The 15,598-nt window shown below is 34.7% G+C and overlaps 1 protein-coding gene across 1 annotated transcript in view; it reads left to right on the forward strand.

Moving 5' to 3' along the window:
- LOC127944343 (protein diaphanous homolog 3) overlaps positions 1-10,386 on the forward strand; it is a 30,351-nt gene extending 19,965 nt beyond the window's left edge. The window contains exons 12-15 of the mRNA XM_052540221.1: positions 3,744-3,896; positions 8,383-8,512; positions 8,612-8,644; positions 10,238-10,386. Of these exons, the coding sequence (XP_052396181.1) occupies positions 3,744-3,896; positions 8,383-8,512; positions 8,612-8,644; positions 10,238-10,386 (465 nt within the window). The remainder of the gene's footprint in view (positions 1-3,743; positions 3,897-8,382; positions 8,513-8,611; positions 8,645-10,237) is intronic.
- The last annotated feature ends 5,212 nt before the right edge of the window (positions 10,387-15,598 follow it).

Genomic DNA, 15,598 nt, shown 5'->3' on the forward strand with positions numbered 1-15,598 from the left:
TTCTTCTTTTTCTTTACTTAATCTTAAAGTGATCTTAATATAAAAAGTCTAAATGTAACCTTCATAAAACCTGCAGAAACCCTGAAAATGCACATGCATATAGGATTTGGTTTGACATCCTCAGCTACTTTTATTTATTTATGCTCCCATTTTCCATGCATATTAAATCTGTCTAAACAGAATGGGTTTTTGATGGCATCACCATGTCTGATCTCTTTATTAAAATATACATGAGCCCTTTGACTAAATGTTGAACTAAATATTCTGACGGGGCACATGTAATGCTGTTTAATGAGTTTGAAAGGCAGCATCAAACTTTTTTGTTTTACTTTCGTTATGTAACATTTTAATTTCTTAACCTAGCCAGCGCCTTAAATTTCATGAACTAACAATGAACAAACTTATTTTTAGAGCATTTATTAATTTAGATTAATTTGTAATAGGTTCATATACTGTATGTAATATTGTTAATTAATTCATGTTTATACCTTATACATTTCCTAACAAGTGTTAATTTATTTATCATTAGTATCATTATCAGTATATGTAAAAATTTACAAGATAATGTCATGGTAACACTTCCTTCTTTTACCAAATATTCCACTATTTGCTGTTTTTCTGGTAACCTTTATTTGATTAATGTTAACTGGAATTAAATTACTCCATTAGTGTTGGAAAGATTTTAGATAATTTACAACAGAAGTCTAAAATAATTACGTTTTAGATAAATAATGTCAAGTGATTTCCAAATAGGTATTTATTTATTTAATTAATTAATTAGAAAATAATGTCAATTATTTATGGTCTTTGTCAGCTCAAAAGCAAAGTCATTTCAAAGGTAGAGCAAGTTAGTGATTATTTGAATGATGAACGTGTTTGCAGCAAATAAATTGGGTCTATTTTGATTTCATGTTAACTTTAAAGGAACATAATGTTAAAGGAAAAGTATTTTTGTCAATACAATGGAAGTCAATGGGAACCAAAACTGTGTAGTAATTGTGAAGTAATTTGTGTTCAACAAAGGTTTTGAATGACATGAGGGTGGATAAATGAATAATTCACACAAGTTTGAACATTTTGCTGTTTCCATTGAATCCAATGAATTTTGCACAACTTATATGCACAAAATTTTGAATATTGCATAAAACACTTGCGGATAAAATGTTGTGAATTAACTTGGTAAACTGGTGCCAAAGATCCCTAAGTAGTACTTCGCTGCAGTAGGAGAAGCCTTTTGAGTCTTTCTTCAGTAAATAAAAAAATTCTTTGCACTCAAAGCATGCAGGCAAAATGCAATAAATGCGCTCATGTTATCATGCTTTCTGAGGTGGATGCCTGCTGTTTGAGAATGCAGTAGTGTAATTATACTGAACCACTTTGACATTTCAGAATGACCAAAACAACATTTCAGATGCTGTGCAATGAGTTCAGTCAGTTACGCTGTCCCGTTGCAACATTTTGATGCACATTGCAAAATATATTCAGTAAATGTGCTACCACCATAGTTTATGCACATGTTTTCTTATTGGATAAATAAGTGCACACAAAACTCAAATACATATGGAGTGAGACATTCTAGCAGACCAATCACAGTGCTTGTGGTCCGCATAGAAATGATGCCCTGTTAGATTTTTGGAGAGGTGCACTTCAGGGAGTACGTCTACACATATGGCTACAGCGTATGTCCAATGCAGAAGTATAAATCAGCCTTTAGGCACATCTACGCATTTATTTGTTTTGCAAAATCCCAAAAAGTGGAACAAGAACATGAAAATGAAATCTGAAATATGTCCAAACAATGAAAGTCAATGGATTTCAATTTTGTTGTTGTTTGCACCTAGCTTTGTGTTCCACAGAAGAATGAAATACAGGAATACAGGTCTAGAACGACTTGAGGATGAGTAATGATCGTTTCTGGCTGAACTAGGCCTTTAAGATCAATGCTTTTTCTGTCTGAAAATGTTATACAGTAACTCAGTTTGGACCCCGTAGAAAGATCCTCCGTTGACTTCCCAAACAACTGTTTCCACTGTCACCATTAAATCCATGGGATTGTCTGACATGGTTGACTTTTTATACCTGTTACATTAAGGCGGATTTACCCACCATCTGACAGGCTGGGTGCTAGGGTGGAAAATTGTTCTGGCTTAGAACGGGGAATAACGAAGAGCTCTTTAGGTGTGTTGTTGTTTTGTCTCAGAGCTTTCTGAGGAATGCTAACTCTTTGTGGCATTGTGAGCTTTTAGCAAACAGACAGCGTGCAATGCTCCAAGAGCTCACGTGAGGAGCGAAACGCAGGAGTTTGAGTAAAAATGCAAGAAGATCACTCATGTGGGGTGTTGGAAAGAAGCGTAGCTGAAGTTTCTGCCAATTGGGAATTGATTAGCATAGATAGCTTTGGTCAAATTAGTGGTTAAGGTTGTGAATCAGGTAGAAATCAAGCAGAGGGCTGAAAGGAAATGGATTGAGTCTGTGAGCAAATGGGAACGTTGCGATGGAAAAAGATGGGCATATGGTCTTATGGTTGGTTTCGTAGATGTAAAATCTAGCTTTTCCTTTGGTTGTTTTCTTCGCTGTTGCTCTTTACTCAGGGGCTCAGCTAAAGTGGTTGTTAAATAACTAATAACGCAAACATCTTAGGCAATTAATGCTAGCACCTTTCAGCCTTACCTGTTTATCTTGGCTAAATCACAAGGGCTTTTCCCCAAGAGTAGCATAAACGTGTTTCTTGAGGTATTAATATAGGAATGTTAATCAGACTGCCTGAATGAAAATGGTGTATTTAATTTGGTGAATTTAATTGGTAGTAATCCAGTGTGGTTCTGGGAATATTACACATTCAGTCGGCATCACTGTGAGTTTGTTGTTCACAAATGCAACTTATCAGACTAAATCTCTAACGCTTTACATCATAGACAAATGCCTTGGTGTAAATATTATGCATCTGGTATTAATGCAATTTCTTTTATCACCCATATATTGCATTCAAATGCTATTTTGATTGTACTTTTTAATAGGTAAATAATTTTTTAAAGCGTTTGTTTGTTTATTTATTTATCACATAGCATTTTCTATTTGAAATAATTTTAATGATTATTATTATTTCTATCACGCTAGCTTTTATTTTATTAACCAGCATTAATTTACTGCATTAGCTAGCTTTTAGAAAAGCAGCATTACTTACAACATAGCCTAAAACGATGCTGAAATAGAAATAAATAGCTTCAGAGGCTGAACAACCATTATATTTTGATAAACGATTAGAAAGGCAGCATGCACAAGAACACCAGGAATGTGCATTAAGGAAGTAAATAGGGTCAATTTTGATTTCACGTTGACTTGAAGTTGTGTCAAGTAATCATCCGCTGTAGTTCACTGGGGTTGTTTTCGGTTAACCTTAGTCATATACCATTCTGTTCCAGTGTTTTGATTTAGCATGGGTTCTTAAGAACTCTTGTAATAAGTGTCTTGTTGACGGATGGTAGTCGTTGATTGTTCCTGGTACTTGTTACTTCAGCAAGAACCCTTAACCTGATGGCTACCAATCATCAGGTTTAACTTTCTTTCCAGCTTCAAATAATAAATAAAAGCACTTCCTGTGTAGGCTCTGATATGTACTTGACAGGTATGGTCTGTGTCAACAGGAACTTAAATGCCGATGGCTGTTAAGTGAGAGGCAGGAAAAAGTTTGCTGTTCGATTAGTTGGAGATGACATGTTCTGGCCTCTGTGTTTGTCTTTCAGCTGATTATCCAGAAGATCCGCATGTGCCAGCAGCTGTGGGCTTGTGACTCATTTGTCAGCGTGCTGGAGTACCTTCTGGCCGTGGGCAATTACCTCAACCAGAACGCAGGCAAGGACAGGGCCAAGGGATTTCGCCTCTCATCCTTAACTAAGGTAAGACCCGCAACCGCCAGCAAATGACCTGTGAGGGATGTCAAGGAGAGCCAGGGATAATAAAACTTCTTATTGGCATACAGGACAAACATCTGCTGGGTTTATTTCTCTTTCTTCTTTCACCGGTTCTCATTTCTGAACCAGTTTTTTTTTTTTTTTTTTGGTCAGTCTTTGTATCAGCATTGAGGATTTATCTAACAATATAGGATGTGATTTTGCTAAATAATTCATGTTTAATGCAAGTAATGAATACTTTTGTTCAAAACAATTGTATTCATTAAACTGATCAAAAGTGACAGTGAAGAGATTTATAAATGTTGGTTACTTAATTTATTAAATTTTATATTCTGATTCTGAAGCACTCAATTTTTTTTTTCTTTTCTCATAATATTACATTGATTAATTAGATCTTTTTATTAATATTTTTTTAAGAGATAGTATTTCCTAAGGACAAAATACAATATATTGTAAATTTATTCAAAAATATTCTCATATAAATAAGAGTTTGTAGTGACACTGACTCAATTGCATTATTATTCACAATAGGATTGGGTGGTTGCTGCTCTTTTTTTTTTTTTGGTTGTGTTTCCAGAAATTGAAAGAAGCATATATCATTGCTTAACAACTGCAACTGCAAAATGTTTTGTTAGAAATCAGTTTTTACTTCCAGAACCCCGTTGTTGCACTCTATTTTGATGCATGGCATGGCAACTTGTGGCATGTCATAATGTAATGTATGCCATATAGTTTTTCATGTTTGTAAAACTGCATCCACTACACAAATCAGATGTGCCACACAGCGAATTTCTCTTTGTTGTTCGACTCTACAAACTCTTGCTGCAGTGACCCAATTGCTTAGTCACTAGTGACATGCTGGTAATTTGTATTGATTTTTGTGGCCTGGATGCTTGAAACCCAGTTCCTCAGTGACTACATTTAAGGGCACTTGCACCATAAACTGAATGACTTCCTCCTTTGCTAATGAGGATCTGAGTGCACCACCCCTGCACTTCCTCCATGGAAATATGGGTAGCACTTTATTTTACAGTCCTGTTCCTCATGTACATACTATGTACTTATTATAGTAATTACAATAACTATGTAATAACTAGGTACTAACCCTGAACCTACCCCTAAACCTAACCCTACCCCCATGTAGTTACCTTGTATTACCAGAACTTTCTTAGATAAATACACTGTAAGTACACTATAAGTACATGTTAGTACACGTACTGTAAAATAAAGTGCAACCGAAATATGACATAGAACATAATGGCATGCTTATTTTAGAGAGATGAATTTAAACTTTTACGATTAATGAAACACCCTGCCCTCGCATATTCACCATGACACTTAAAAAAAAAAAAAAGCCATTTTAAAATTTAATCTATCATATTTTGTTACCGCATTATGAAATTTTAAGACTTTTGCACATTTAGTCTTAATTATATGTTAACATTTGAACTTATGTCAATGTTTAAAAGCAAACTTGAGACAACATTCTAGATTAATTGATTCTGAATGGTGAATTGTAGCATTTTATGGTCAAATATGTTTGTATGATCACTGCAAAACTATATAAATAATGTCTTGGTTACATATGTAACCCTTGTTCTCTGAAGGAGAGAATGGAGACAATACTTTGTGAGACCATTCTACTTTGTGTATACTAAAACAAGCCAATGTACATTGTCATGCAATGATTGCATCCAGCTGCCGCTGATCAAAGCATGAGCATAAAAATTAGCAGGTGCAACTCATACCAGGTTTTTGCGGAGGAGCCGAGCCAGTAATGCAGCCTGATGTGTGCAACCCACTCGACAGAGGAAATCACCACCGTTGAAGCGCCATACCATCGTCATGAAGAGCTCTCGTTCAGTTTTCTTTCAGTAGAGTAGGCAAGAACAATAAAATGTGTTCCCTCGGCTCAGAAGAGCAAACCTGGTATGAGTTGCACCTGCTGCCTTTTTATGCTTACACTGTGATCAGCGGCAGCTGGATTCAATCATCGCATGCCAGTGTCCCTTGGCTTTTTAGGTTAATCTTGAAATATATTGGTCTCTCGAAGCAAGATCCCAATTCTCGTAGTGACCGACTGAAAGAGAACTTTTGTTTTATGTTCCTTATATATCCCAGTGCTCTTTTTATCATCACATGAATAAATAAATACAATAAAATACATTTTTCATGCACTACCATTCAAAAGTTTGGAGTCGGTAAGACTTTTAAATGTTTTTGAACCAAGTCTTTTCTGCTCACTAAGGTTGAATTTAATTTATCCAAAAATGCAGTAAAAACATTATTACAATTTCAAATAACAGTTTTCTATTGGAATATTTTTTTTTTATGTAATTTATTTCTGTGATCAAAGTTGAAAGTCTTCAGTGTCACATGATGCTGCATCATTCTGTTATGTTGATTTGCTGCTCAAGAAACATTTTTTGATTATTATCAATGTTGAAAACAGTTACTTAATGTTTTGGTGGAAATCATGATGCAGTTTATATTCCAGGTTTATTCGATTAATAAAAATGTTTACACATTTTGAAATTACAGTACAAATACAATATTTTGTTGCAATAGTAGCAATGTAAAAATATGCACTGTCACTTTTTAAATCCGTTTAATGTGTCCTTGCTGAATAAAAGTAATAAAAAAAAATCTTACAGACCCCAATCTTTGGGAACAGGTGTATGGATTTATTTATTTATTTATGTATTTATTTATTGCGTAGTCATGTAAGAGGAGCCACCAAATATACAATGTAGAAAAAATAGACATTATAAAACACATTCATACATTTTTTTTAAAGGGCAAATTTACGTTTAATACCACAAATTCTGTCTGAACTTAGCCTATGCTTTGAACAATCAGTTTATTTGATTCCTTCTGGTCATCTTTTAGTTTTGTAGAATGGGTTCAGGTTTAAAATCGTAAACAACACAACCTAAAAACAGAGCCCCCTCTGAGTTTTAAATTAGCAGCTGCTGAAATTGTTGCAGTGGCCTCATGTCTACATGCATTACCATAAAGAATAGGTCTAGAGTGCCTGACAGATCTCCGCTCTTGTTCTCTGTGGACCTCTTTACATGGAGAGCAGTTGAAACAGTCGCTCTTAAACATGCATGCTAGTTTCTGTGGCATGAGTACTTGCTTTACATTTTCTCGCTTTAAAAAGATGCAGTTTTAGATAGGAGCAATTGTGTTTTGCACGTATCACTTAATTAATTTTAAGTGCTTGGGCTGTTCATGTTATTGCTGGATAAGTGTGAAACCTTTTTTGAATTAGCAACTATATTTATTCTGCATGATCAAGACATGCATTTATCACTTATCATTATCACTCTATAGCCTACTGTACAAATTCTCAATCTTCAGTAAAAAGCAATCACCTGATGCTGCGGCGCTCAACAATATTTACATTGTGGTTAATCAGAGAGCAGAACCGGAGAAGTCAAGGCTTGTTTAAGTCAGATGTTAACCGGTTTTCCATGTGTGGACAACAGAGGTGGGCTTGGGTACAAGGACGTTATCTTCTTCCAATTTTAGCTGATGGTAATAAACATGTGGGTGTTAAATTGTCAAACCTCGCTCTTTCTCTGGCCTTGGGCAAGGTATTGGTATTCAAAGATACGTGCATGAGCATGCATAAACTCTCACAAACACACACCCAACATAAATATCTGTTTACCTCCGGTCAGATGGGATATTTCAGAGGGGATAAAAGAGCAGTGGTTCCCGGACCTCATCCTAATTGTTCCCAACTGCATGCCTACATAGACAGCTGCCTTCTAAGGAAGCATCTGAACTGTTATTGAACCAAAAAGTTTAACTTAATCCTTGTGCGTGTGTGTGTGTGTGTGTGTGTGTGTGTGTGTGTGTTTGTTATTTTTAGTTTGTCTATATATTTTTTATATAGTTTTATTTCAGTTTTAGTTTTTATAATTGTTAAACTAAATAACAAATTGGAAATGTTGCCTTGTCAACTAGCTGAAATAAAAAAAAAATTTGTATATCTATCTGTCTGTCGGTCTATCTATTTCTTTTAGCAGTTATTTTATAATTGTTTGCATCTATGTTTGTTTGTACAGTAAGTGTGTATTAAATTTATTTAGTAAATAAAATATTTTTTTTATGAACCAGTTACGTATTATCATATAATTTCATACGTGTTTGTTTAACTATTTAATTTTTATTTAAATTATTTTGGTATTGAATGAAATATTGCATGGTATTTATTTGTAGTAATGTCTGTCACCTCATCTGCCATCTTAAATTTATTTTTTTCATCAAGGTTGTCACAATGCAATTGTGGGATTGAACTCACTGCATTTTGGCTAAATCAAAATAAGTGTCTACAGTGCCTTAAAATGCTATCTGGAAAGGTTTTTGAACAGAGTACATCTATCATCTTATCTCAAGAGCAGGTGCATGAAAAAAACATTCATTCACAAACACATTCATTATTTTTCCCTCCTTTTCCCAGCTTTCTCAGCTGCGCGGGAACAGTCAGAATTTCACCTTGCTGCATGCCCTTGTGGAGCAGATCATGTTGCGAGAACCACGTTTGGCCACCTTTTTCCTGGAGCTTGCAGAATTTGAGACTGTTCCTGGAGGTACTCTAATCAAAACTGCAAGGGAAGATGTGCTAGATGTTTTTTGGGCTCATTTGATTGAATGCCTTCTGATTGTGTGTTTCTGTGGTTTTCCTGCAGCTTCGGTTAAAGGTCTGACAGCAGAGGTGGACGGTACGTGGACGCGGATGTATTTTGTGATGCAAAATAAACTTGCACCAAACTTGTTTGTAGATGTCAGTGTTGCAGAAAGGGATGCTTGACTGAGCACATCTGATTACAGAATATCACAATTTCACTGCTTTATTCGAGCAATTCTTACAGTTTATAACTTTTTAATCAGCTGAGCATTACATTCAAACCTGTTGCTGCTTGGCTTTGTGTGTGCATTAATGCATTAAGAGTGCAGAGGGTCCATAAATGTGATTAATCACATATTTTTTTCCCCTTTGTCGTTATTTAGTAGTGAAGAATGAATTTCAGAAGATCATCCAGTACAAGAAAACATACAGTAAAAGAAAAAACGAAGTCAATCAGCACCCCAAATTCTTCAAAGACTTAAAGGTAATTAACAAATATAACCAATTATCTCTGCTGTATTACATCAAATAATCAATTTACTTGAATTCATTATGAATTTGAAAGAAAACATTGGTATTAATGGCACATTAACGAGATTTAATCTGTTTTATTAATAGTCAACAACAATGAAATGGAACTGAAGCTTTTTTCCTTTTCAAAAGCACCACAAAAGTATCATTAAAACAACTAGAAATGTATTGTGTGATATTTTCAACATCTTTGCAAGTTAGGTCATTAGTCGTTGATTTTCTCATTTTCAAGCGAGCTGTTAAAGGGTTAGTTCACCCAAAAAGGAAAATTATGTCATTAATAACTCACACTCATGTTGTTCCAAACCCGTAAGACCTCCGTTTATCTTCGGAACACAGTTTAAGATATTTTACATTAATGACATAATTTTCATCTTTTGGTGAACTAAACCTGTGACCATTTCATTGATTCAATGAGCTGAACTCAAGAATCAATCAGATTCACTGTGTGAACTGGATTAAAAGATTCAAAGGAATGGCTCAACTTGGACACAGCTAATTCCCTAATAATGATCCAAATGTCAATCTTTTTGAAAGAAAACATGGATAATAGTGCCATGTCTTTTGATTATTGTGATTGGAGTAGTTTCTTTCATGAAACATTTTAATTATATATATGTCAAAAACAATAAATGGGGACTGAAGTTTTTTTAATTTTTATTTTGTTTTCAAAAACAATGCAAAAGCACCATAAAAGTATCACGAAAAAAAAATATATTGCGTGATATACTCTAAGTCATTGCAATTTTAATTTTAGTCTTCTCTTCAAGCAAGCTGTAAATAAACTGTGACCAGTTCAGTGATTCTGTGATTCATTGAAGAATCAGACTGCAAAGCTACTCCTCTGAGTGAATAATATTGGTCTTTTCCTCACACAAAGCTATCATATGACTTCAGAAGAATAGCAAGTCACATGATGTCCCATTATGATGCTTTTATGCTGCTTTTTACTCAGTTTGGAGCTCGACAGCCTCTGTCCTTACTCATTTTCATTATTCTGACCGGCCAGGCTGTTCTCTAAAAGAATCTCTGCACTGCATTATTCTTGAACGACTCCACAGAGAAAGGAAGTTAATCTAGCTCTTGTAAAGCACAGGTCCTTGAAAGCTGCTTTTGTGATACACGTTTTCACTGTATTAAACCTTGTGTGATGCAGTCTGGATGGAGAGAAATAGGGATAAATCAAAAGCCTCAGAGGCTGATAGCGCTAAGAATTCCAGTGCTACTTCTCCAAAAATGGGAAAAGAAGGAGAAAGCGCAGCCGTAACACCTCTTCCTTTTTCTCCGGCTCTAGACGACCATTGAGAAGCATGAGGCTGATTTCACTGAGCTGATGAAGAGGTGTGAGGAGATGAGGAAGCTCTACACTGACATATTGGTAATCTTTGAGTTATCATTTCAATATCTTCTGTTGTGTTGCTTTGGGAGATGGATGGGCCGGGATCTCGACTATCTGGAGACTGGCCTTTCTCTGCTTATCTGTGCCAGGTGGACTGAGGTGGAAGAGGGGGATATATTTCTGCCCACCCATTCATCAAGGTGTTTTTTTTTCCCGTCTGAGGGACAGGATGCTGCTTTGAGATTGATTTATGATCGGTGTTGGGCAGTAATGCGTTATTAGCGAATTCATAATCTGCGCGCACACTTTCGCAATCCGTTCCCATGGATTTGTAAACTGTAGCCTACTCACGGATTCATGCAGCAAGCTCCTACGTGTTAACATACAGTTTTAATGAATATTATTATGAGGAATGGGTCTACAGCAAAGTGTCTTAAGTGATTCTCTGTATGATTTTCTCATACAGGTGAAACATTGTTGAAAACATGCAGCCTGTCTCTACGGTGGAGTCGCCGGCTTTCAGTCAGCTCCTTAGCATGATTACATAGATTTCATTTTTAAACAGAATTTATATATGTATATATATATATATATATATATATAGGGGTGTAACGGTACGCAAAAATCACGGTTCGGTACGTACCTCAGTTTTAAAGTCACGGTTCGGCTCATTTTTGGTACAGTAAGGGAAATAAATGCAAACATTAAACTGCAGGTTGTTTATTACTATAAACTTTTTTTTAACAATTTGTATAAAATGCTTTTTAATAAAATATATATAAAATATAAAAAGAATAAGAAATAAAATACTGCTGCAAAGTTCTCCACTAAATAAAATACTCGCAGTCTCAAATATCATATAATAAAATATAATGAAAATATAAATAAATAACTATGATTACAGTGCAGCATTACCATTCCCAGCTTCTAGGCCTGCTCATATTTAAAAATATATATATATAAATTTTCCAAAGTGTAAAGTGCAGCATCAACAGTTTCAGTTTTAAGGTCTGCTGAAATGGCTGAGATGCGGAGCGTGAATCATTTTAATCATTTCGGGAGCTCGGAGCGGGATCGCGAATCATTTGAGTCAGTTTGGGGATCGCGAATCATTTGAGTCAGTTTGGGAGTTCGGAGAGGGTTCGCGAATCATTTGAGTCAGTTTGGGGATCGCGAATCATTTGAATCAGTTCGGGAGTTCGTAGCGGGTTCGCGAATCAATTGAGTCAGTTCAGGAGTTCGTAGCTGGATCGCGAATCATTTGAGTCAGTTTGGGGATCGCGAATCATTTGAATCAGTTCGGGAGTTCGTAGCGGGTTCGCGAATCAATTGAGTCAGTTCAGGAGTTCGTAGCTGGATCGCGAATCATTTGAGTCAGTTCGGGAGTTCGGAGCGTGATCGCGAATCATTTGGATCAGTTCGGGAGTTCGTAGCGGGTTCGCGAATCAATTGAGTCAGTTTTGGAGTTCAAGGCTGGTTCTCTATCTATCTATCTATCTATCTATCTATCTATCTATCTATATATATATATATATATATATATATATATATATATATATATATATGTATATGTATATGTATGTATGTATTTTTCTTCGAAATTGATTCTTAATAATTGGACTTTGTGTTGTATAGACCATAATGCATAAAAGCGCATTAATGGGAAGAAAGTTCTTTAAAAAAGTTACTAAAAAGTTACTTTTAACAGTAATGCATTACCTTTTGGTGTAAGTAATCAACAAAGTAATTGAAACACTGCTAATGATAACAGCTCTTTAAGATGTCCATGGTTTGTTTATGACAATAAATATGTTATGAGCACAGAAGATAGCAAAGCAACAAGAAACGAAACATGAAATAATAATAATAATAAGGTTTTGTTGTTGAATATTTGTTTTCTTTCGTTTATTTTTATTTTTTTAACAATATTTGTTATTTGTTTTGGCTACTGAAAACCAGAGTTAGTAGACATCAAATTATTATTATTATTATTATTATTATTATTATTATTATTATTATTATTATTATTATTATTATTAGAAATTATTATTAAAGAAAGAAAATATTTTTTTTACTATAAAATATTTATAATTTTCAATGTATTAAATATTTACATTTAGAGATTTTTATAAAACTAATATACATTTAATTTACATTTAGAGATTTTTATAAAACTAATATATAGTTGTAATAATTAATATATAGTTGTAACTAATAATTGTTGATTACTAATAATAAAACAAAAATAATAATACACAACATACAGAAACAATGTATAGAAACATTCCTTCCAGCTCTATGAAGAAAAATAAACGGTTTGCTAATTTTGTCATCTTATGGCCTTCTGGGTAAATGTAAGTTAATCCTGAAATTCTGTATATTTGACGCCTCAGGCTAGAATTTCTAATAATTGTGATATACACTAACTTTTAAAAGTTTAGGGTCAGTTGCTTTTGAAAGAAATTCATATTTCCTTATTTAGCAAGAATGCATTAATTTATCAAAAGTGATTTCGTTTCTATTTCAAATAAATTATGTTCTTTTGGACTCTCTTTTCATCAAAGACAAAATGTAATAAATAATAAGATCTATCACGGTTTCCACACAAATATTATGCAGCACAACTGCTTTCGACTTTGATAATGATAAGAAAAGTAAAATCAGCAGATCAGCATATCAGAATGATTTCTCAAGATCACGGGACACTGAAGACTGGACAAATTATGATGAAAATTCTGGTGTGCAACAGAGGACAAAAATAAATAAATTTTGAAATATATTTAACTTTTTTTTTATTGTAAAACATATTTCAAAATATTTTTTATAAATACTGTATTATATATATATATATATATATATATATATATATATATATATATATATATATATATATATATAAACATTTTTCTACTTATTTCTGAGAGAGAGCTTTTTGTGATAAAAGTCCAGCTGAACTGAATAAGTGGCCAAAAAATACAAAGCTTTCCTAATAATGAAAAACTAATTCTTTAGAAGAGTCATTTTCCTCTGTTTGTAATGTGTAATGTATTTCCCAACTGTCCCAATTTTCTTCTTCAAGACCATCCATAAAGACTGCGAGTAGTTCATTGTGAACGTTCGGCCTATTGTGAGCTTGACAGGAAGAGAATCACTTCAGTTTCACAATTACAGCCCAAACTTTCAGCCTTGGGCAAAAATACAGCAATCAGCAACTTGGGGCTGTTGAGCCAGAAATAATGGGGAGAACAGAGCTCAGATAAAGAAAAAAACTGAGAGTGATTGGAAATAAAACAGTTTTTATTTATTTTTTTGGTCATTATAGTCTATTTCTTTTAACTTCAACATTATGGTTTATAAATCTGCCATTTCTGGTGTCTACAGGTATGAAGGTCATTGGACGGTGGATCACTGCATTAGTTGGTCAAAAAAACTCACATTTTCAACCAATATTTGCAAAGTAACTAAAAATGCAGTCGGAAGTTCGGAGCGTGAATCATTTGAGTCAGTTCGGGAGTTCGGAGCAGGTTCGCGAATCATTTGAGTCAGTTTGGGGATCGCGAATCATTTGAGTCAATTTGGGAGTTCGGAGCGGATTCGCGAATCATTTGAGTCAGTTCGGGAGTTCAAAGCGGGTTAGCGAATCATTTGAGTCAGTTTGGGAGTTCGGAGCATGAATAATTTGAGTCAGTTCGGGAGTTCGCAGCGCGAATCATTTGAGTCATTTCGGGAGTTCGTAGCGGGTTCGCGAATCATTTGAGTCAGTTTGGGGATCGCGAATCATTTGAGTCATTTCGGGAGTTCGGGGGGTGAATCATTTGAATCAGTTCGGGAGTTCGGAGCGGGTACGCGAATCATTTGAATCAGTTCGGGAGTTCGGAGCGGGTTGGCAAATCATTTGAGTCAGTTTGGGAGTTCAAAGTTGGTTCGCGAACCCAATGGTTTTACATAGAACCCCAAATGAACCCTTTTTTCTAAGGGTGTTGTCCAGTGTTGGGCAGTAACGCGTTACTGTAACGCAGTTACTTTTGACAGTAAGTAATACTGTAACACTGTTTTATTTGTAAAATTTGTTTTGTTTTTGAACAGTTGCTTTTTTTTCCTCCTTTTTTTCAACTACTGTGTATGTGTTACTTTTTTGGCCACTACTGTTTGTAGACAGCAAATAAATGATATATATATATATATATATATATATATATATATATATATATATATATATATATATATATATATATATATATATATATAATGTATTTAATTTTTATGTTAAAGCTAAATGCTACACTTTATTATTTAGGAATTTAGGAACAAATGTGACAATATCAGTGTTCACACTAGAAATGTAACAAATATTTTCCAAGCAAAGAAGCTATTTTTTATTTTATAAAGCGATATATGAATAAACAGTGCCACTTTTCTTCCACAGATAAAATTCGGAGAGCCTTTGGATCAAGACTCCCAAGAACTTTTCAGATGGGTTTTCCAGTTTGTGAATGACTTCAAGAAAGTGTACTCTGAATACACTCAATGAAGCCAAATTTCCATTCACATTTAATACAGTAGGTGTTCGTATGTCTGAATTTGCACCTACTTTCATGTCATAAAAGTGAATTGGGAAGGCATTTGGACCGTCTGTAGAAACTCTTATCTCCAGACTGCGACTGATGTTTTCTGGATCTTCTCCAATGCTTGTGTTTGGTTAAAAGTCTTGGTGAGCTGGATCGTGCGATTCTTTGACCTGGTGCTACAACGAACAGCTCTTTTTATCTGTAGAGGCATATCATTTTAATGCTTGTCAGTGATGAAGTCAGAGATGGCTGTTGTGTAAGAGGCATTCTGGTTCCACGTGCGACTGCTGAATCGCCGACTCTCTCTGTGTCCTTGAGCACATGTGTGTTTTCTGGATGATACAGAGTCGAGTCCTCAGCGGAGGTTCAGCAGAGGACATCTGCATTTCACACATTTCAAAACAGACTCCTCTTGGTTATTCTTTTGAGGATTTCATTCACTAAATGAAGAGGACATATAAAAGAAGAAGAAACAAATCTCTTTGTAAGTCTGATTTGAATAACTCTGGGATTTACAAGCGTGTGACTTGTAATCTCTTTGTAATGAACATGCATTGCAGTTTGTCCACCGTTGCAGGGATGGTTCACCCAAAAATGAAAAGTCTGTCAT

This window comes from Carassius gibelio, chromosome A23 (assembly GCF_023724105.1).
Source record: "Carassius gibelio isolate Cgi1373 ecotype wild population from Czech Republic chromosome A23, carGib1.2-hapl.c, whole genome shotgun sequence".
In the NCBI taxonomy this organism is placed as follows: Eukaryota; Metazoa; Chordata; class Actinopteri; order Cypriniformes; family Cyprinidae; genus Carassius; species Carassius gibelio.